The 21,780-nt window shown below is 37.9% G+C and overlaps 1 protein-coding gene across 4 annotated transcripts in view; it reads right to left on the reverse strand.

Annotated features, from left to right (window-relative positions):
• The window catches only part of ERCC6 (ERCC excision repair 6, chromatin remodeling factor), a 44,243-nt gene extending 24,026 nt beyond the window's left edge, over nucleotides 1-20,217 (reverse strand). The window contains exons 1-8 of one of the 4 annotated variants that reach the window (XM_056495135.1): nucleotides 20,129-20,147; nucleotides 19,917-20,049; nucleotides 18,658-19,091; nucleotides 16,145-16,265; nucleotides 14,087-14,195; nucleotides 11,729-12,452; nucleotides 4,895-5,020; nucleotides 922-1,080 (exon numbers count right to left, since the gene is read on the reverse strand). In XM_056495135.1, the coding sequence (XP_056351110.1) occupies nucleotides 922-1,080; nucleotides 4,895-5,020; nucleotides 11,729-12,452; nucleotides 14,087-14,195; nucleotides 16,145-16,265; nucleotides 18,658-19,088 (1,670 nt within the window). In that variant the 5' untranslated portion in view covers nucleotides 19,089-19,091; nucleotides 19,917-20,049; nucleotides 20,129-20,147. Of the gene's footprint in view, nucleotides 1-921; nucleotides 1,081-4,894; nucleotides 5,021-11,728; nucleotides 12,453-14,086; nucleotides 14,196-16,144; nucleotides 16,266-18,657; nucleotides 19,158-19,734 lie in introns of those variants that run through there. The other 3 variants (XM_056495134.1, XM_056495136.1, XM_056495133.1) reach the window with 3 other exon arrangements.
• Between the last annotated feature and the right edge of the window lie 1,563 nt (nucleotides 20,218-21,780).

Genomic DNA, 21,780 nt, shown 5'->3' on the forward strand with positions numbered 1-21,780 from the left:
AAGCAACCAGAAAAAAAACAAGAATATTTTCTCTTTAAAGCATTATTTTACAATTCATGTACAAGCTGAACATAATGCAAACATACCTCTTGATAAAGGTAATTATTTTTGTTTAGTACAGTACTATGATAGTTGCTAAATTTCACGTTTACTTCAGGTAAACAGGCCAACACAAGTAGAAAAATCATGTACTATTCATGTGTGCATTTGCAAATCCGAGGACACAAACAAGTATCTTGCCAGTAATTCCATCTATGAAGAGGAAATTTTAAAGCATTGTTCAGTAACAAAAAACCATAAAATATCTCATAAGAAAAGGCCAGTCACACTAGCATATGTTTTGAAAAGCAGCAGCAACAAAAAACCAAAAGCAGATGGAAATTCCTCCGTATAAGTTACTGGTTTTATTTTTATTTTTGGCACGGGTAATTCGCTGCCCATCAGAAACTCTAAATTTCATTGCAAATCAGCTTGCTACTTCCTGTAAAACATTTACCTGGTGGCTTGCCAGAACAAATATTTTAATGTAAAATTTAATAAATGGAACTAAAGGTATTACATCTAATTTAAAATTCCATATTGTGTAAACTATTGATATTAATGTAATTGAGTTTGTAAACAATCCATTTGTGGAAGGTAACCTTAGACACTGTATTGACCCAAAATATCTAGCGTGGCTCATCTGCAAAATGAAGCATCAATGCCTGGAATTCATTAAAAGTGTTACATGTTTAATTTTTCCTGCCCTACAGCTCCATTGTCTCGTAAAATTTTTCCTTTGATGTCCCCCACTAAAAGAATTAAAGGAATATTGTAATTGAAATGTCATTAATAATTCACAGGACCCTCCTCCACCAGTAATACATCTGATGAAATATTAATTGAGCTCCACAGACTGACAGTCTGCAGAGAAGCACTTGCCTGTAATTTGAACCACGAGTCCTCATATTGCTGTAGCTCAGACCTGCCAAGAAGGCAATTATCTGAATGGTCTTGCCCAATCCCATCTCATCTCCCAGAATTCCTCCTGCCTGCTGGCAGTGCAATTCCCAAAGCCACCTAACACCTGTCTGCTGGTACCTAAAACAAGGAAAAAGAAGATGGCAAATGTTTGATAATACAGATCATAACAGAAAGTAGTCATGAATTAATCATTTGGCAAGGTTCTCATACCAGTTACTGTAACATGCTGGATGTGTGTTTTACATGAGTGCAGTATTTACTAGGTCATACATTTTTGATGCACTCAGACATTACATGTGACTTTTGTTCTTTATGCAACACTAAAATATTTCTAATTAAACCGACAGTCATTGTAATTAGAGGCTATTTTATTTCATATATATTTTAAGTGCTAAAAGCACCTTGGAAAGTTACTCTTAGGAAGCATTATCTTTTCAGAAAAGACAACATGCAAGGGTCTAGTAAATAATATTATTTGGAACATATTTCTTTAACTGAAGGAAAAGGTTGACTTTTAAGGGGTACAGACTTCATACTCCACTGCAAAAACTGATCTTGTTTTTTAAACATAAATTTATTTAATAATGTTTAGTCTCTCTCAATGAAGAAAAAGAACAAGGCTAAGCAATAGAAAACACTGCAGTGCATGGGATACAGGTAGAGCAATATGTGAGAACATCAGGGCAGTTTCTGCTCCCAGTCCTTCACTGGAAATTGTACAAGCAACAATGTAAAATACATTCCACTTAAAAGAAGTGGACTAGAAAGCAAGATTTAAGACAGCAAGCAAAAAAGGTGAAGCTAAAATGCTGGGCTGAGAATCACTTTAGAACATATCTTTTTATAACTATATGAAATAAGGAGACCAGTAGGAATAACATACCATGTGTGGGGGTTAAATTGAAAATAAAAGAAATAAATGAAAAACCGTATCTTTGAATCATATTAAAAAGAATCAAATTTTCAGCATCTCAGTGCATTGGAACTTACAGGAAAGAAAGGTTACTGATAATTTTCTTGATAGCATGCATTTCTGGAGTGCAGAACAGAGAAAAGAACAAAACACTTTTTTTTAAAATAGAGATTGTTCATTTTAGGTGATTTCCTGTGTGCATTTCAAAATCCTGTTTCCATCCTTGAACAAATAATATTTAGGACTACTGACAGCTAACGACACTAGTGTCTACAAAGTACTATTAAAAATCAATTTGTGATGAGCTTGGTATGGATTTAGAGAATGCTAAATGGAGACAAACAAATGGCTTGAGTAGTTAAAAAAAGATGATCAAAGAACACATCTAATGGTTCAGACATCACACTATCTGCTGGTGTCTCAAAAGCATTATGCCACAAAGCCTTTAAGAAACCCTTTTATTAGAAATTAATTCACCTTAAAATGCAGCAATCTATAAAACAACTATGAAATGGCTCGCAGGATTAGCTATAATTGGATTAAGATGCTATCATTACTACATTTTATGAAGACAAAACATCTTCTGATAAACATTAAAGAGTTGAAGATAACCCTAATTCCAGTCAAAAGGTGCTCCCCCAGACAAATGTTCAGAATGTCTCTTCAGAAGACAACCATTCAATAACTTCCTAATATAAATTTGTATTATTTTTAAGATTACATACAGAGCTTTAAAATTAGATGAATTTATAAGCATATTTCTCCCTCCTTCTCCTAAGAAAGTTTCACAGCAGACAGTTAAGCTTGTGAAAAATTCTGCTCCATGGTTATACAAAACCATGAAATATGCAGGTGCTTTCTTCGTATAATTATATAAACATGCAATAACTGTAACTATTCAAAAGTTAAAGGAACACACCCTCCTCCATTTTTGTGGTTACACAGAAAGATAATTAATTTTTTTCTACCTTACACTTTTAATGCACCAATTTTTATGGTGGCTCTTTTCTTGTTTTGCTTTTTTTTTAATCCAAAAATATTCTGGAAGTAAATAAAAGTGCTGCTGGCCTTCCAAAATAATTACATTGTAATGCATTTCACATGAGCAGTCTTGCTGTGATGCATCCTTCAAAATTTACCATAGCAGATGCCAGAGTTCAGCTGCATTGTTGCAGAGACAAAATTGTGTTTCAGATTTATCAGGGAAATCATATGCTGGAAGCAAATAGTGATGAAGGCTGTTTTCTTTTTCATACAGAGAGTGTTCTCTCAGGCCTAGTGCAGATAGAGTAAGGTGATTTTTACAGGTCTGCTCACTTTTGCTCCACAGCAGCATCTATTATTATTATTATTATTATTATTATTATTATTATTATTATTATTATTATTATTATTATTATTGTTGTTGTTGTTGTTGTTGTTGTTGTTATTATTAATTCCTGCACAATGTTTAGCAAAGCAGACATGTGTGCACAGAAGAAGCAGACTCCACTTTAACAGGCTTACCAAAGAACCAATCTGAGGGTCTCCTATTTCCAGCATGAGCCAACTTCTTTGGAATTCAACTATGCAGGAAGATCACTTAAAGCACATGCTACACATGCCCTTGGGTCAATATACTTCCATGTTTTGTACTAAACTTGCTCAGAACTCAACAGTTTAATGCCTATTGACTATGGGCTTTCCTACACCGGAGATCTCAGCATTTAAGTTACAAGTCAGACAAATCATTCAACTCAATTGATCTTTCTAACCACTTAAGAAGTTTTGCCAACTGACTCATGCTTGCAGGGATACCCTTCATTAGTGAGGCTTGCATCTTCAAGATTAATTTTTAGTGACTGCTCTATTTCATTTCCCTTCGGGTTGCTCAGACCACACATCCGTCCTCAAGATGAATACTTGTGCAGTACCTTCATATAAACAACTGGAGACCACATATTGGCTCTGTATGGTCCCAGCAACCAAGCCATTAATTCAACCCCATTTCAGAGCTAGTGCTTTCCTTCTGAGGGCTACAGGACAACAGTAATAATTTCTTTGAGGTCAAGACTAAGTGGTTCTCTTGGAAGGGATACCACACACGCCCATTATAAACCAGGGCTTTCTACTACAATAAGATTTCAAGAGAGTTTGCTTTTGAAAGAGAAGATGTTTTTCCTGCTGGGTGAAATGTTGCCAACAAAACTGAATTCAAGCCCATTATGCATGAAATTTAAGGGAGAGATTATGGATAAAATTAACTGGTCAGCTGCTAACTTGCAATTTATTTATTTATTTATGTTTTTGAGATGAACTTGAAAGCATCACTGGGCACTATGTTTTAAAAAGATGAAACACAAAATAGTTATGTTGAAATCTGTAATTAAGCATTAAATAACTAAACAATGAGTTATCGAGTGTTTTCCACCTACCAGAGGAATTAAGAAATCACTCTCTATATTTTAAAATTTCACCTGGCAACATGTTCAGGAATATTTTATAGTATGAATTATAAGTAGTTACTTTGAAAGATTTTCAGTAGTTACTTAAAAGAAAAGGTTCTCCGTATTTTTTACTGGCAGAAAATTTCACTCCACTTAATCAGAGAAACACCATATTTCTTGCTTTCTTTTATCACATCTTGCCAACATCTTATGTTTCAAGGTAAAGTTATTCTACCACTCCACATCTGAATTAGAAGCAAGCATATATCAATAAAATAATTTATAAAAATAGACAAGGAGAGCTTCTCAATTCATAGTTTAGCTAATACACATTTACAATATCCACATCAGCCATATTCATATAATTGCATTTTATGTTCACAGTAAGTTAATTTCATTGATGCTCGATCCTGAAATCTTTATTAAAGAAAGAATCCTACTGAAACAATTGAGGCAAAAGTTGAGATATCATTCACTGAAGTAAAAGTTACAAAAGAAGCAAAGGACATCTGGAACTCACCATGACTATTACTACTAATATTATTAACAGCATACAGTGGCAAAATATTGAAATAAAGTACACAATACATACTTAAAAAGCTTTTTGAAGAGAAATCCTGGTACTTTGAAACCCTCTTCAAATTCAACGTCACTTTCTTCAGAAAGTTCTTCAGCTGTTTGATGTTCTTTGTCCTTCAAACGTTCTTTCTGCCACTTCCTGGAATGACACAAGGAATCAACATTCTATTATAGCATGGAAAAGATACTGTATGAAAATGACACTGAATTTCAATCAGGTAAAAAACCCAACAAAAACTCATGATTTAAAATAGTAGTCCTTTGGAGAAGAGAATTATGCAAGTAAATGCTTGAAATAGCTGATATATAAAGGTTTATTATAAAAGGTACATGTTTTATAACTAGTTACAATTTTCTATAGACAAAAATACTAATATAATGGAATCAATGGTTAAGAGCACCAAAAACCCAGGGACTTTAAAGCTACCTCCCCTTACCCCTCACCCTTGCCAAAATATTGATAAAGTTTAGGTATTCCAAAGCTATTTTATTAATTTAACCAAACACTTAAATTTCACTTTCTTCCTGTAGAGAAATGTGAAGCAGTGTATAATCTTATCCAGAAGACTCAGTTGGAAGGACCATCATCTTCAGGGTGACATGCTCTAAATCTGTAAAGCAGTCATTATGAAGAGAATGAGATTTATGAGGTTTTGAAATCACAGTGCGATTTGTGGTTTGCAGCCTTATCTTATTTGGACTCCAGGCAGCTTAGAGAATTACCTTCCTGTCCCATCATTTCCCCACTGCTGAAAAGGTACCAAAGGATCTTCAATATTCCAATGAAATTATGAACTTATGTTTCAGTGACCCAAACCCATCTGCCTCTTATGGTAAAGTGTACTCTAGCTGGCTATGTACTACTCAACCAACAGCACTTCACTGACAATCTGGGTTTTGCTGGAATTCTCTCCTGGAAGTGCCATTTACTGCAGGCACACTGAATGTGGTAAATAAGCTGACAAAATCCCTACAAAAACTGGCAAGGTACACAACAGATTATAAACATCCACATGCTACTGTTCTGAATGCACTGCAAAAGCAAACTTCCACTTAATGGTCCCTGCATATTGGGCAAATTTGTTTAAAACCACTTTTGTAAGGAACCAGAGAGTAGGGAAGAAGTTCAACACTTCAGGTACAAGCAACACAATTATACACTCCTTCTCATGAAAGAAAGCTAATTATGTGAGATTTCTAGATGGACTTTTCAGCAGTACCTTTTGAGAAAATATTTTAAGTCTGTCTTTAGGAACTAGTCACAAACTTGGTATTGTTCTATTAATTCAAAATGTTCACCACCATCTCCAAACATACACAAATTACAATCACTGCCAAGAATGAAAGAACTGAAAAACTATGACAACACAATGCTGATCAGGTTTAGAGAGTCAGTTTCACTGAAGCATATTTTGATCTCCTAAGTCAAGATGTCTTCAGAAGCAAAAATAATTTGGGAGAGAAAAAACAGCATATAAAATTAGATTAACCAAGACAGTCTTCAACTTGCTGTTTAAAACTGCTGATTTGCTAATGTTTGTATCAGATTCTTATTTCATTACATGAAATCATGAATCTAGCTAAGTAGTAAAAAAGAACTTACTAAAAATATATGAAGTGTCAGTGTTTTCCTCTTTTATAAATCTATCCTAACAGGAATGGAAATCTCTATCTTAGACTAGCAATCTGCTAAATTATAAAATTACACTCATGGTCTGGAGCCTAACAGGCAGATATGATACATTCCAGAGTCACACATAAGAATGCATTTAAGTTTCTTCAGCACTACAATGTTACGCTATCAGGCACAGAGGGCCTTACTTCTTGGAGTTCCAGAAAAAAGAATTTAAATCGACAAATGGTGATAGTTATTGCTTCACATTGCATCACTACTGGAACTGAGACATGCTAGCACTTGGTTATTTCATCTGACTGGGTTATGACAGGATTCAAACTAAGCAAGGAAACTGCTACTTACCACACTAAAATCAAAACAACTATAGATTACAAAGCTTCCAAAGAGACATCTAGGTAAATAATCCATACTAAACCCAAGCAGGGCAATCATTTGTACAAGAGTTTGCTATTAATTTTGTACTCCAACACGAATCACCACCAGCCAGCGCTGGAGCAGCAACCTCCCCTGGGAAGGAGCAGATTGCCCTCTAGTGTGCATTGGGAAAAGTGATCCAGAAACAACCAAGAGGGAACTCCGAGGTTAACCCGAAGCTGTCTAGGAATTTAGGCACTTCACCTCCATATAACTACTACATTTTCTTCAAGAAGTGTGATCAATATTGGGATTTCTCCTAAAATTATACACGAAAATATATACATCTAGAATTTGAACTAATAAACACTGTACTTAATTTTCCTAAAAAACATTTCCTTTTTACATGCTCTGATACTTCATTGAAGTACTACATCTCTTTCAAATGTCTAGAGGTTTTTAGCAATCAATTACCAGTTTAAAGAAATAGCAGCAACTTGTTACCACAAGCAACTTTCAAAGTTTGGAGAAGCTATTCAGTTTCTGAAAGGCTGTGAACTTTATGTAACACACACCATTAAGATATTCTACACTGAAAAAATCATTACTTTAGTTAGAAAAGTGTAAATATCCAAATGGCTGAAGGCATGGGAGGACAAACACTATTCACTATGTTGGTTAATGTGGTCCTGTACCTTTCCCTGGAAGTCAGACTTCGGAGGGAGAAATAGCGGTCATCAGCTTTGACTTAAATACACAGTAACTTACTGTCCATTTAGTCAATATATTCCTTACACACATTAGTTAAACATCATTAGTATGCCTAAACAATCAGAAAATATAGGTTTTACTATATTGACAAAGTCTCTTTAAAACAGAAGCATGACCTTTGAGAAATCTGTCTTATATTGTCCATTGTCACTGACATAAACGCAATTTTATCCCTGAAAGTGAAGTATGAAAGCCATATATCATACAATTAAATTTCTTCTTAATATAAGAATGTATTCAGATACTAAGCCCATTTCCCACTTATTGCAATACCCTAGAAAGAAATTCTGCACCCAAAACAGTAATGAGTACAATTTGACTTTTTTTTAAAAAATGCAGTCAGGAACCAAGCTGAGTATTTAATATAGTTTGCATTTGTGATGCACAATATGTTTTATATTTTATACAGCTAAGAATCCCTTACAGATTATCCTAATTTGCTAAATTGACGCATTCAGTATTGCTTTTTTGATCTAACTTTTTATGGTCTATATGGGTGGATTTAATTGCTATGTCCTAACAGATGAAATACATGCAGTTAGTACCACAAGCCTCCATAAGTAAATTAAGACTGATGTAGACAATTACACACTTGAGTTTAGAATGAAAGGTGTAGTCAGTGAGTGAGAGAAAATACATCTTCATTTGTGTCCTAGCTTTGTCACTTTAAAGAGCAGTAAGAATGCTTTAAGAAAGTATCTTTCAGGAAAGGTAACATTTAATCCTTTTTTAATTTATAACTAAAACATAACAGAGACATCAAAGAAAGCTATCACATGAAAACTATCTATGAAAACCAATTTAATTTAACACAACTTTTTTTCCTTGTGAATCAACTGTTTTGTATACTGACAGTCAAAACCTCCTGCTGCTTAACTGCCTGGTATCACATGAGAGACAAGAAAAGAAGCAGTTTTCCTAGCCTTGCCTCTGGGCACTTGACAGCAATAGAAGTCCAACAACTGTACTCCACAAACTACACAGAATACACAAGAAAACACAGATATGATCTCCCATAATATGTAAAAACATGTAGCAGTTTTCTTGTCGAGGTAAAAAACAAAAAAGTTTTACTTCCTACACATTTAATAGGCATTCGAGGTTACTATTCTTTTGTGCTTCTAAGTGCAAGAAGTTGAAAAACAGGTTCATTTTCATCTTTTCCATAGTCCTCAAATAAACTGTGCCATGACTCAACGTGATAATTTTGGATGAAGTAGAGTTAATTTTCTTCAGAGTGGCTGGTGTTTTGGATTTGTGTTGCACACAGGGCTGACAATGCAGATATGCTGTTGCCATTGCTGAGCAGGGCTCACACAGAACCAAGGCCTTTCAGTGCTGCCACTCTGCCAAGGAGGCTGGGGGGAGACACAGCCAGGACAGGTGATCCCAAGGGGTCATTCCCGAGCAGAGGGCATCCTGCTCAGTGGGGGAACAAGAGGGAAGGGGGGAACATTTAGAGTGATGGAGTTTGTCTTCCCAAGTTGTTTATCTGAGATGGGGCCCTGCCCTCCTGGGGATGGCTGAACACCTGCCTGCCCAAGGGAAGTAGTGAATTAATTCCTTGGTTTGCTTTGTCTGCATGTGTGGCTTTTGCCTTCCCTATCAAACTGCATTTATCTCAACCCAAGAGTTCTCCAGCTTTTACCCTTCTGATTCTCCCCTGGTGGAGGAGTGAGGGAGTGGCTGAGTAGGGTCTGTCTCCTAGCTGGGTTAAACCACGACACCTGAGCATTCCACTGAGCAGGAAGGAACAGGTTTTGATCCCACCAGCTCCAATTCTGAACACTTCCAGATGAAAATAGTCACTACTGAGTATAACACAGACACTAATAATATACCTGTTGATGGGGATCAAGTCTCTGAGAAATTCCAGTACCATGCTAGAGACTAAGTACCTAAGCCTCTGGGTTCAGCTGTATGATGAATATCTAGGAATGACAAACCACTAATTTTCAGTTAATACTTGAATTACCTATAGGTGCATGACAGCATCCTATTTACCTTACTCTCCATAACCCTGAAGTTCCCTGGTACTGTTCACTATTCTAGCAAGCTATGAATTCACCTTAGACATTGACCTTTCAGACCAGAAGATTCTCTTCATCTGCATGTTTACGCAGCAACATGGCTCCAGTAACAGTAACTAGCGAAAGGCAAGACCCACACAAGGGAAAAAACCTGAAATTCCTGATAGCCTAAGCTGATTCTGCATAGCTAAATTTCACTTTTTCATGCTCCATTGCTCACATCTTGCTTTGAGTGACTAGGCCAACCTCTGGAAGTAGCCTTTAGAAGGACAGGAAGAGTCAGCTGCTTTCCTACATTTCCTACAGACAACAGCTCCTGTTCTGACAAGAGTCTCTTGTTCTAGAGATGCTCTGCAGTCATGCAGTTAGCTAATTATCATGCTTTAACAACATCAATGTAGTCTCCCCTTGACACAGACCAATCTCTTGAAGTCCCATCTCTGAAAAGTTTTAATGTTAAGGAAACTCATTTGCAGTCTCTAAGATGTAGGACTGAATTCATTGCCAAGCACAAGACTAGATGTTCAGAAGAATAAAGTAATCCTGAAGGACTTTGCTTTGCCTCTCTCACGGGTAAAATATACCATAATCTCACCCATTCGTTTGCATTCAAAAGTAAAACTGACATGAAACAAGATATAAATGTAAGCAAATGACAGCATTTCTATAGCATTCTTAATATGTTTCTTAATTCACTACATTTTATTTTCTCATGGCAGTTCCCATAATGAAGATTACCTGGGGGTGTCAGCATAAAAACATCAATGTGGACAGCTGCAGCTTAACAGCCACAATAACTGTAGCTATGAAATTTTTAAGAGATGTAGTGTTTTGGTAGCAATTACAGTTATTGATATTTCTAAAATTCATTTAGGCTTTTATTGTAACTTCAGTAACCAAAAGAAATGTAGTCTGTGAGATGACTTTGCTAAGGATAAATTGTCACAATCTTAACGTTATTAAAAAACGTTTTTGAATGAATTTAAACTGTGAGTCATATTAAAACTTTCAATCAAAATAAATTACTCTTGATGAAAACACTGAATTAAAAATGATTTAATATTGGTCTACTTTCAATGTGAAGAATACAGTTTTATTCAATAAACCAGTAAATATTTTACTGATTAAGAACAATTAGTTTTTGATAATGCATCCCATAGAAAACATATTTCTTTCTGACCCTTTGGACATTGCTCAGATCAGCCTCTTGCTGAAATTTCTATTCAAGAGCAATAAACTATGCTTTAATTTTGAAAAGCAAATTTTGGGATTGCAAATTGCCTTTTATCAGTTCCTGATCTGCTTTTGTAATCTGGGATGTTAAAATGAAGTTGGGCTCCTCCTACATGAGATTTCCTACAACTCAGAGCACTCCTGCTACCAGAAGATACCTCTTCCTCCACAGCAACCTAGGCTCTCACCACAGGAAAAATGGTGTTTATACCTTTACTTCTTGATTCCTTCTCTGACACAGCACCATTTAAACCCATAAGATTTTATATTTCCATAGAAGTGTAAAATTTGAGCCTCCAAGCATTAATCAAGTTCCTATGCTAGGCTTTATCATTACATCAGTCACCCTTCACTGACTGTCCTAATACATGTCCTTCCTTTCACTCTAAAGAAGCTGTTTTCAAATTCCATGATTTTCTAGAGGACTATATAACTACCTGAAGGATATTCAGTAATTGTAACTAATTAAAAGTACACATGCCATCAACAAGCTAAAGTTTATTACATGAAGCTCAACCCTTCCAGTAGAAAAGAGACAATACGCCTGTGATCACCAACACATAGGTTATACAAATTTCATAAATCACAGATTAGCACAGGTGATCTACAAATAACAAGCTATAACAACAAGAAAAATTTAACAGGAAAGTTCTTGTAATGAAGCTCCATGTCTGAATCCTTCTGGAAGGCTATCTAGGATCCTTCTGACTACCTCATTTCTCTTACTTCAACACACTCCCTAGCAGTCTGTTACAGCTACTGTCCTTTGCATGTTCAACATACTAATTTATTAGCATGACTAATAAAAATGTCTAGGACTAACCTTAGTCTCTGTTTATAATAGTCCACATCTCCATCATCTCTCCATCGTCTCACTTTGTGCTTCCCTGGTGAATGCTCTTCTTCCTCAGAGCTTGGAACAAAGTCAGCATCATCTTCAGCTTCTTTAAAACCCTTCTTCACCAGATGTTTTCTTTTTCTTGATAAACTCTTAAGTTCATAATCAGAATCATTCTCATCAAGAGAGGATGCCTGTTCTTCCTCTTCTGCTGCTTCTGGATCAAAGAGCTCCTCATCAGGTACATACTCAGATTCCCCACTATCATCCCCTTGTTCATGTCTGAACTTCTTGGCCTCAGGATATTTCTTCTCCTTTGGAATCCTGGCCTTTGAATGAATCTGAAGGGCGTGCTTCTGAAGCTCTCTCAAGTGTTTTTTTAAGCGCTTATCTGTTTTTGAGAGGGCTTTACCACTTTTTTCCTTTGTGGCAGCTGCAGGAGCCACACACTGAACATTTTTGGCCTGTGCTTTCTTCTTTGCTCCTCTGCGACGGGATAACTTCCTTCTTTCAGACGACAGCTTAGCTTGGTCTGCTAAATACTTCTCAAAATCAGATGCTTCATTTAATCTTAACTGCCGTGCCTTCCTCTCTGGCTTCTGAGGTATTTTAGTTCCAAATGGAGTCATCTGACCAGTTCGAATGAGCTCTGCCCACTCTGTTTCCTGAGCAGGCATAAGCATACTGCCAAGGGATGACGGACCAGGTTCTACAACAGAAGTCAGAACATACAACATGCCTTTAACACGTTCTGTGTAACTAAAACATAGGAATAAGAGTGTTACATGTACTGTCAAAATGCAAATATTTCTGAAACAACACACACCAACAAAAACTACCATAAAATTACGATTCCCAACGATACACGAGTTCTTATGTACCACCTATGCGGTCAATTCCACCCATATCACCATGTTCAGTGCAAGAAATCACCATGTTTCCATCCCAGCAACACTGCCCATTTCAATTTTATTACTGATTTTTCAGGCATAATCATAAGCTTGAAATTTGGCATTTTGATCACCACACCAGGACAGACAGAAATCTCACATAACACAGACTGTCCTACCACATGCTTCTAAAAACCCCAACAAAAAAGCCAACAAACAATAAAACCAAACAAAAAACCGAAAACCTGTCTTCCTAGCCTACAACACTAATATGAATATGACAATTTTTAAAGTCAGATTGGCTGCACAGCACTCTGCCATAAAAGAGCACTTTTAGGTGCACCTACTATACGCAAACTATAACTGGTGTTTGAAACCAAAGAGAAAGAAAAGCTCTTGAATTCAGGAAGCTGAAGGGTAATTCTGGCCTGAAATCTATTATTAGAGCCCAGAATTTAAGTTTATCAGAATTGCCAGACCACTTTAAATGTCCCATTTTAAAGGACTGTATCTATCATGTTTAATGAGTAATGACAGTGCATCAGGCATGAAAACCCCTCCATCTCCACCCCCTCCTACTGGAACTGCTCCATTTTGTCTGTTGGGCTCCACTCAATTCTTAGTTACATTTCAACACACTGGGCACCTCAGTTTTGCTGCATGAGCCCTCCAAAGAATAGGCTTTAAGATGCTTTTCTACTGAGGAAAGTTAACTGAGGCTTTGACTCCTTTAAGTTTTGTTGAATCAGGAGAGAAGCATGAGCTTTGTCAGATGGGATTGTGAAAGGGTCAAACATCACAAGGAGGTTTTCATCTCTGCAAATAACAATATAACCTAAAGGTGATGCACAGATACCAATGGGACCCAAACTTGCCCTGCAGAATACTGCAGGTTACTGACTGTGGCCAAGGTTAGTTTGCAGAGAGCAGAGAGAAAGAACACCTAGTAAAACACTCAGGCAACATACATCCTGCTCTGGATGAAATCTTATTTTTAATTTAAAAATCACACTGCAGCCTGAAAAGAAGAAGCACTTCCCCCCTTCCATTTCTAGTGATACTTCCCAACAGTAAGAAAAACCAATTTTGTTAATGCTGATTGATAGCATCCAGCATATAAAATGTAATTCAATCATGATGTTAGTCATCTTTATCAAATTAGCTGTGAAAAAAGTGTTAGGATTTCCAATTTATTAAGCCCAATACTCTAATGTGCCTCAGCCATCCCTACACAGCTGAATACAGATTAACATCCATTTTTTAAAACTTCCCACATGAATATGCCAAGATTTGCAAATCTGCAGGTGTACAGAGTAAGTGTTAACTCTCTTTGAAAGCTAACCACTGAAATTTATTTCCTGACTGGCAAAAATCTTACAAAATAGCTTCAAACAAAAACCAAAAGGCATTACATCAAAGTGGAACAGAGCTTTCAGCCTTTTCCTATACATACCTTCATCTTCCTCATATTCAATCTCATTTGCTTCATCAGCAAACTCTGTTAAACCAAGTATTCCTTGAAGACGTTTTTGTTTTGCTTTTATCTTCTTCAGCTGTTGCTCCTTCAACAAGAATTATATAAGTAATTTAATTTTTAATCCGCTTTATAAATTTGTTAACCTTTTAAATGACACTTCAATCAATACATTTGCAGCATTTTCAACCAGAATCTCCTATTCAAATATTTACAGTACCACACTTGAGGAAAAATAAAAATTGCAAAAAAAGTGTCAACACAATACCTGCAGGGCTCCAAACCACAGGAGATGCACAAGTTTAGGTGTATGATTATCTTACCATATGTGTATAATAAGATTGGGCTGTTTACACACACAAAATTCATGTGCACACTGCATTTTTATGTACATTTCTTAAGGCCATTTTATGTGTTGATTCCAGTGAAGGAAGCCCATCAGACTGCTGAGATGCACAGAGAACACCAAGAGATTTATTCATGATTACAAGACTGGGATCATGATTACCATGCCACAAATAACAGCTGTAAGATTTACTAAGATTTACTCATCACCCCAGAAGTTTTGGAATGTTTTGTTACAAAGGAACTGAAATTGTAAATCAGTCTAACATCCTGCTAGGTGTCTGTATAAGGTTAGTTCAGGAGTGGTCACGACTAATTTAACAGCAAGAAAAAAAAAGTAAAATGACTTCAAAAGATCAATGTTACAGATTATGTAAGAAGTGCAGTTTATTACTGCTATGAAAATCATTCTTAGTTAATAATTCCTCTGTTACACCTTTTTTCCAATTGTAATATCCTCAACAGTCTATCTATAGTTGTGATGGTATGATTCCTTGATGTTGCTAACTTTCATTTATGAAACAAAACATTCCAACCAATAAAACAAAGACACAGGCAATGTAACCTTCACATTTATAACTCTTTACTTTGGAAGCATTTCCTTATCTAGAAAGGCACATACTTCAGTAAAAATCAAATCCATTGCAAAATTATGGCTTATGATTTTCAAAAGGAGATTTTTTTCTCTCACTTTAAAGATGGTTAATAACAAACTTGCAAGGAGGTCTGAACTTCCCCTGCAGCTAACACATGTGCAAATCTCTTCAAGCAGTATGAAAACATTCAGAATAGTGATCATTCTTTAATGGTAAGTCAACACATTTCTTCCTATCACTCCCAGCTACTTTTTTCTAGTTCTTTGCCACTGCTCTGTACTGTCCCCATCACTGTCTTAACTGGCTAAATTATGAGCACAGTATTATCCAGGTTGCTGAAATTATCAAGGTTAAAAAACTACAGGTGAATGAGTCAGTGGCAAATGACCTACGACAGGCTTCTGAGGGCAAAGGATAGTAAATTTCACAGTCATGTTTATCATTAGAGAAAGTATTAGGGTGAATTTCCAGCAGACAGTGAACTGATCAAGGTGCTACATTCCTGAATAGCAGAAGTTTCTCTTTTCTCAAATCTCTTTCCTATTCACAGCTGTAAAGCTCTATTGCCTACATCATCCTGATGCCATCTGGGTTGCTCTACAGCTCCCTTAACTCTGCTCTGGCAGAAAAAAGCTGCAGCAGTTTCTGACAAATCAATGAGTTAAAGATGCTCATGGAGAGAAACTATGTATATTGACAAGATACAGATAATGAAAGAGGGTTAAGGAAAGAACACAGGGAAGGAAAAACCATGAGACCTGAGATTTAGTTAAACTACTGAATCATGCCCTAACAAGGTTTTGTCAATTCTCCAGATACTGCTGTGAGGTTTTTAATTAAATTAATGCAAATCAATGTTCTGAACAGGTCCTGGAACTTCAGTTTTATATCTTGTTCCAAAACTTAGAATATAAAAAAAACCCAAAAAACGCCAGCACTTTAAATTCTTTAAATTACTATGAAGCCATTTCAAAGGAAAGGAACAATTCTACACTGACTCTGAACTATAAAATTAAGAACTATATCACAAAAGCCAAACCTTAAGACAAAGTACAAACTAAGGAGTGTAAACAGGAAGTTACTGTAATTCAATTACCTTGTTATATTTTTGCCGTTTTACAGAATCTAGTTTTCTGTTAACATTTTTGTTGTCAGCAGCTTGAGGTGAAAGTTCCTCAATAATTTTATTTATATGTCTCAGAGATGTTGCACATGATCTGAAAAAATAATAAGATTGCAATGAGCTGCTAAATTCTATGAAGAAAAATAGCACATTCTCAATTCAGACAATTTTAAAATTCCAGGGAGATTTAATGTAAGACTTAAAAAGGTCTAAAGGTAATGTTCTGAATAAGCATAATATATTTAAACAACACTGGAAATACTAAACACTTGCACATCATAAAATATTTTTAAACTAAATTTTGCTAATAGTAAAATTCCAGAAGAATGTAAACTGAAAAACCACTGTAGTATTTAGTACTCAAAAGTTACAAGTCTGATGATAACAAGAAAGAGTGGTTGCTTTCATTACTCAAGGTAAACAAAACACAAACCAAAAATCCAAATGGGAAATGCCATGTTTTCTTTTTCTAAATCGGTTTTAATGGTTTGATGCCATTATGTAATTTCTATCTTTTATGCAAAAAAGTAGATTACAAGACAAAAATGCGATTTCACAGACAGACTAGATCAAAGAATTAAGAGGACATCAACATTAAATTTCTCTTACTCACACACTACCATTCTTCATGTTTCCATATAAAATACGAAAACCAAGTAGAACTTCAGAACCTAATATATTTCTGATGTTAAATTCATTTGCAAGGACGAAGGAACTGCCCCACCATCAAAAGCAACAAATCTAGGTTTGTTAATTAATATATCAAAATACTCCATAAGATACACAAATTAGAAGCTCAAAGTATTATGAAAAAAGTCAAAGACAACTGTTCATGGACCTGAGAAGCAGCCATTATTCCCTCCGTATGCAAAGAAAAGCTCTAAGGAACTCTCCTCCATTGCCAGGGAGGAAATGTTTACTTCCAGCTCTAATCTGAGTTCTACCACTATTGTCTCTCCCAGGAGATACATTCTACTGCTACCCTCACTTCTCCATTCTTTTTTAACCCCTTTCTTTCTCACTCTCCTGTTGTGTTGCTTTACAGTACACCATCCTTCTGCACGTCTCCTAATTTTGGCTCTTGCTTCCTTGGCCCTGGAGTCTCTTGACACTCTCTTCTTCCACAAAACTTTAATTAACAGGACTTTGAAAAATAAACAGGATTTAACTTCAAACATTTTTATTCTCCTTTTTCTGCTTAAATTTGTGTGCATATTATTGAATCATGCAGCTTCTACCATGAACTCTGTGCCAACTACTCAAAAAACGCTTCTTGCCCAATTTTTTCTCTAATCATGCATTCACTGTGCTACAGGATTTTAAGCAAATCTATAATCCTTTACTCATGTCTAAGTTTTGTTAGTCTCTCTGCTCAAAGTCAGCTACACCTTTTAATTTTCTCAAAAATCAATTTCCAGATTCTCGCATTACATCTTATGCAGACAAGGTTCTGCAAACCTGCATAAACCTTTTGCATTCCCTCATGTAAATCTCATTTTATGACTTGAAGTGAAAGGTGAAAATAGAGGCATAAAAAAAATCATAGGGTGCTTCTGAAAGGAAAACAGGAAAACATAAACTAATTAACAGTGCTGCCCACCACTCTTTCAATAACCACATATTTTAATTGCAATGATTATGCTGCTCCATTCTTTTTCTCAATACCATCTTACTCATCATGTTCTTCTGCTCCACAACACCTGAAATTAGATTTCAGTGTTGCGAACTTATTTAATTTCAAATCTCCACACCCAAACTGGAAAATTAATGAAGTGCATATAATTGAGACCTACAGCACTCTTGAGCATGAAAAAAACACCATTAATGCAATACAGCAAAACATACACAGGTAGAATAATTTACCTGCAATAGTTCACACAGTAACTCTACAAGGAGACTAGAAACAGAAAGGGAGATCAAAATTTGAAAGATTACTGGCTCCTATTCCTCAAAGGCTTCTACTATCAAGAGCGTCAATGTTACTTAAGAATTTGATTTTTCTAAGGTATCATTAAGCACTTCCTACAAACGCTTGTGATAAGGCTGCTTTGGTTGTAGAGCACTCATGAGATGGAGTCATCCAAGTTACAGAAGGAACATAACTTGAAGCAGATGACCCCATGGAACACAAAGAATTGAGGAAGCGACGCTTTTTCTGATGGTAACTTTGAACAACAGAGTATAATGCCACTCTCCACTGCCCAGAAAACAGATGCATCTAGGTGAGGTAGGAGACAAAGCAGAAAAAGGAGGTGCACTCTACCCTGCATGCCTTGATGCATGACTAGATTAGACAAATAAGAGCAATGAAGCATTGTCTGATGTGAAAAATATTTTCTTCTTTTTTAAAAGGTGACTCCAAAGACTACATATGATCAAGCACTTTCAAAAATTCTCTTCCTCTTTAAGATTTTAAAATCATGAGATACCAAGTCTCATTAGATTGTCAGTAGCAGAAAGAAACAGCAAGAAAAACCACAATTTACCTTAAATCCTCCAGTACTGACTCATACTCTTTTGATGCATTAGCTATTTTTGCTGCTTTATTCGCTTCGTTAATTGCATTATCTACTTGCTGAAGAACTCCTTGCTCCAACACATCCTGGTCATAGACATCAACTCCTAAATCTTTGAGCTCAGCAGCATGTGCACTACATGAGGCAGACTGAATCTGCTGCCTGTTGATCTGCAAAAGGGGATGTGTTCTTCTAGGTGCCTCCAAAGGAACAGCCATGGAAGTGGAAGCCTGGCAGTCAGAGTTGGGAATTCCAACACTGTTACCCACACCATTGTCACAAATGCCATTTTCCTGTTCAGTTCCCAAGTTCTCATCATTATGCAGGCAATCATTGGATGAAGTAGTGGCAGACTCTTGTTCTTGGACACTGTCTGGCAGGAGACTCTTGTGTGTTGGCATCTTCTGCTCAAAGGCAACAAAGAAGAAGCACATTATCACAAGAACATCCACACATACAAAGCTCCACATGTAGACTGTTCCCCCCCAAAAAAAAGTAAGCAAACCAATAAGCATGTTTATGATAAATTCTTGTTTCAAAACACCTGGTAGTCTACTTCTCCATCTGTCCTCCCTGCAGAGGTATTGCCACACCAATTTCCACAATTAAAAGAGTGGCTAAAACCTCTCAGAGACAACTATGTTTAACCCTCCTGGAAGATGTTGACATGAAGACAAATAAGACAACATGTAAAAATTACTCTCCTTGTCAGATAGTGAACTCAGTCTTGTGTGTAAATGGTCATGCTCCAGAAGACTGTGACATAACAAAAACATATGCAACTTAAAATACCCAAACCCCAAAAATAAAACTTTGGAAACAGTTCAAGACTTGCCATTGAAATGTGTGTAGTTTGTTGTAAGCTTTAGTTTGACAATTCAGCTTTAAAGTGGAGCATAAAGCACCTCAGTTCTCAGGAAATTAATGCTGGACTGACTTACTAAGGCAAGCCTGGAGTTGGTGTGGTTCAGCACCCTCTCCCAGCACGGCAGCCCACAGATCTCAGTCCCATGGATCCCAGTCCCACCTCACGGACCCCAGTCCCACCTCACGGATCCCAGTCCCACCTCACGGTTTTCTCCCACCCGCTCGGAACACGCCGGCACAGGCCTCGGTCCTGCATTCAGGCAACAGGTAGCACACCACGCCCCGGCCCCTCGGAGGAACCCCGGGGCGCTCTGCCCCGCCTGCACCGAGCGGCGCTCGGGCAGAAGCGCTGCTTCTCCCACCTCTGTGTGCGAGCAGGGCTGGGCTGGGACGGGCCGGCCGAAGGTTGTCTGCGCCGCGGCGGGCGGCAAAGCGCGGCTGCGACGGGACGTGCGGGGCTCCGGGGGGCGCCGGGCCGGGCCGGGCTGGGCTGCGCTGCTCACACCGGGCTGAGCCGAGCCTAGCCGAGCCTAGCTGGGCCGGGCCGGGCCGGGCTGGGCTGCGCTGCTCACACCGGGCTGAGCCTAGCCTAGCCGAGCCTAGCTGGGCCGGGCCGGGCCGGGCCGGGCCGCGCTGCTCCCACCGGCACGGCTCGGCACTGCGCCTGCGGGCGCCGCGCGTCACTTCCGCAGCGGCGGGACAGCGGCAGCGCGGCGGGAGTGGCGGACGGGCCGCGGCGGCACGGCCTGCCCGGGCTCTGCTGGGGACAGCCGCGGAACGACTGTCCCCGTCCCTGGCCTGTCCCCGGCCTCCCGCCGCTTCCTCGGTCTATGCACCTCATCCTGCTGTCTCCCATTTTCAGCGTCCTGGAACTCCCGCGTCCGGCTCCCCCTCCTTTGCGCAGCAGAACTAAGTTTACTTGCCGGCAGCTTTGGTCCAACTGTGAGAGGATCAGTATATAGCAGAACACATAGATATTAATGAGCAATTCCCTAAAGTGTTGATGGCTTTTCCCCGGCTTTATTCTGAACTAGAATTTCAGGTTTTTGACTGAAGATGTACCTTCTTTTTCATTACCTTATTCCTGCCTTGTAATGTCTCAGGAAAACACAGGGTGGGTTCTCTTAACACCTTTAAGACCTGGACCTGAAAGGTCATCAGCTCTTGTTCGTTTCCTTTGCTCTGAAATACACTATTACTGCAAGTATCCTTTAGTGTTCAGTGACTACAATTATGCAAAGTCTTTCAGCAGGCTGAGAAAGGAGCAGCCAGGGACAGTTAAGGACAGAGCAGCGTCAAGCTGTTGTCAAAACTAAACTATGGTATGGAAGAGTATGCTCAATTTTCCTGAAACTGTTTAATGAAGGTCAAAAGATAAGTTGTCTTGGAAGGAGAAAAAAGGGCTTCTTTCCTAAGCACAGGAGGAAATGGAAGATTTCCCTACATGTTAGCAGACTTCTATGGGTTAAGAGATCACTAATGTCAGAGATGGTCACTACTAAGATCAGAAGAAAGGCTGTAATCCAACATTAAATATTATTGCCTCAAAGCGGGTACTTGCAAAACAAAACAGTTATGCTATATCCTGACTGACTCCAAGGATCCCAGGCAGAGCTTGCTGATAAAGATCCCTGTTGTGCTCTGCATATAAGGGCATATATGGGACTAAAAATGGTCTTTCTGGGAGTGTTCTGAAACCATTATATAAAAATGTGGGAGTTGCTTTTTGTGGCTCATCAATGGCATGGTATCATGACACCATGACAATGTTTCATAGCATCTGTCCATGAAACACCATGGGCTCTGGGAATGACATATCAATAAAAAGCAAATTGTACAACTAGTCTGGGCAAACTGGGTCAGGCTCACAGATTGTGTGAATGGAGGCTGTTTGACTGAAGTCTGCTTCAGATCCTCCAGCAGTTGGAAGTCTGTATGGCTCCATTCAAGTCAAGGCAGGGAGAGATCCACAGGGCTTTAAAGCTTGTTCTGTGGTGGTCCATCCTTGGTGAATTTACAGCACTATGCCTTTCTTTCACTTTTCAACCTTGACACACACTTTTACCCTCTGTACTCAGGCTCACCTATTGCCTGGAACAGTCCATTACAAAGGCTGTAAAAGTAGAAAATCTGTATTATAAGACAGAATGTCTTTGAAGTTGTATTTTCAGTGCAGTCATTTTCACACAGAAAATTAACTTCTAATGAACCAAAATTTCAGTTCTG

Source organism: Oenanthe melanoleuca, chromosome 6, assembly GCF_029582105.1.
Source record: "Oenanthe melanoleuca isolate GR-GAL-2019-014 chromosome 6, OMel1.0, whole genome shotgun sequence".
Classification (NCBI taxonomy): domain Eukaryota; kingdom Metazoa; phylum Chordata; class Aves; order Passeriformes; family Muscicapidae; genus Oenanthe; species Oenanthe melanoleuca.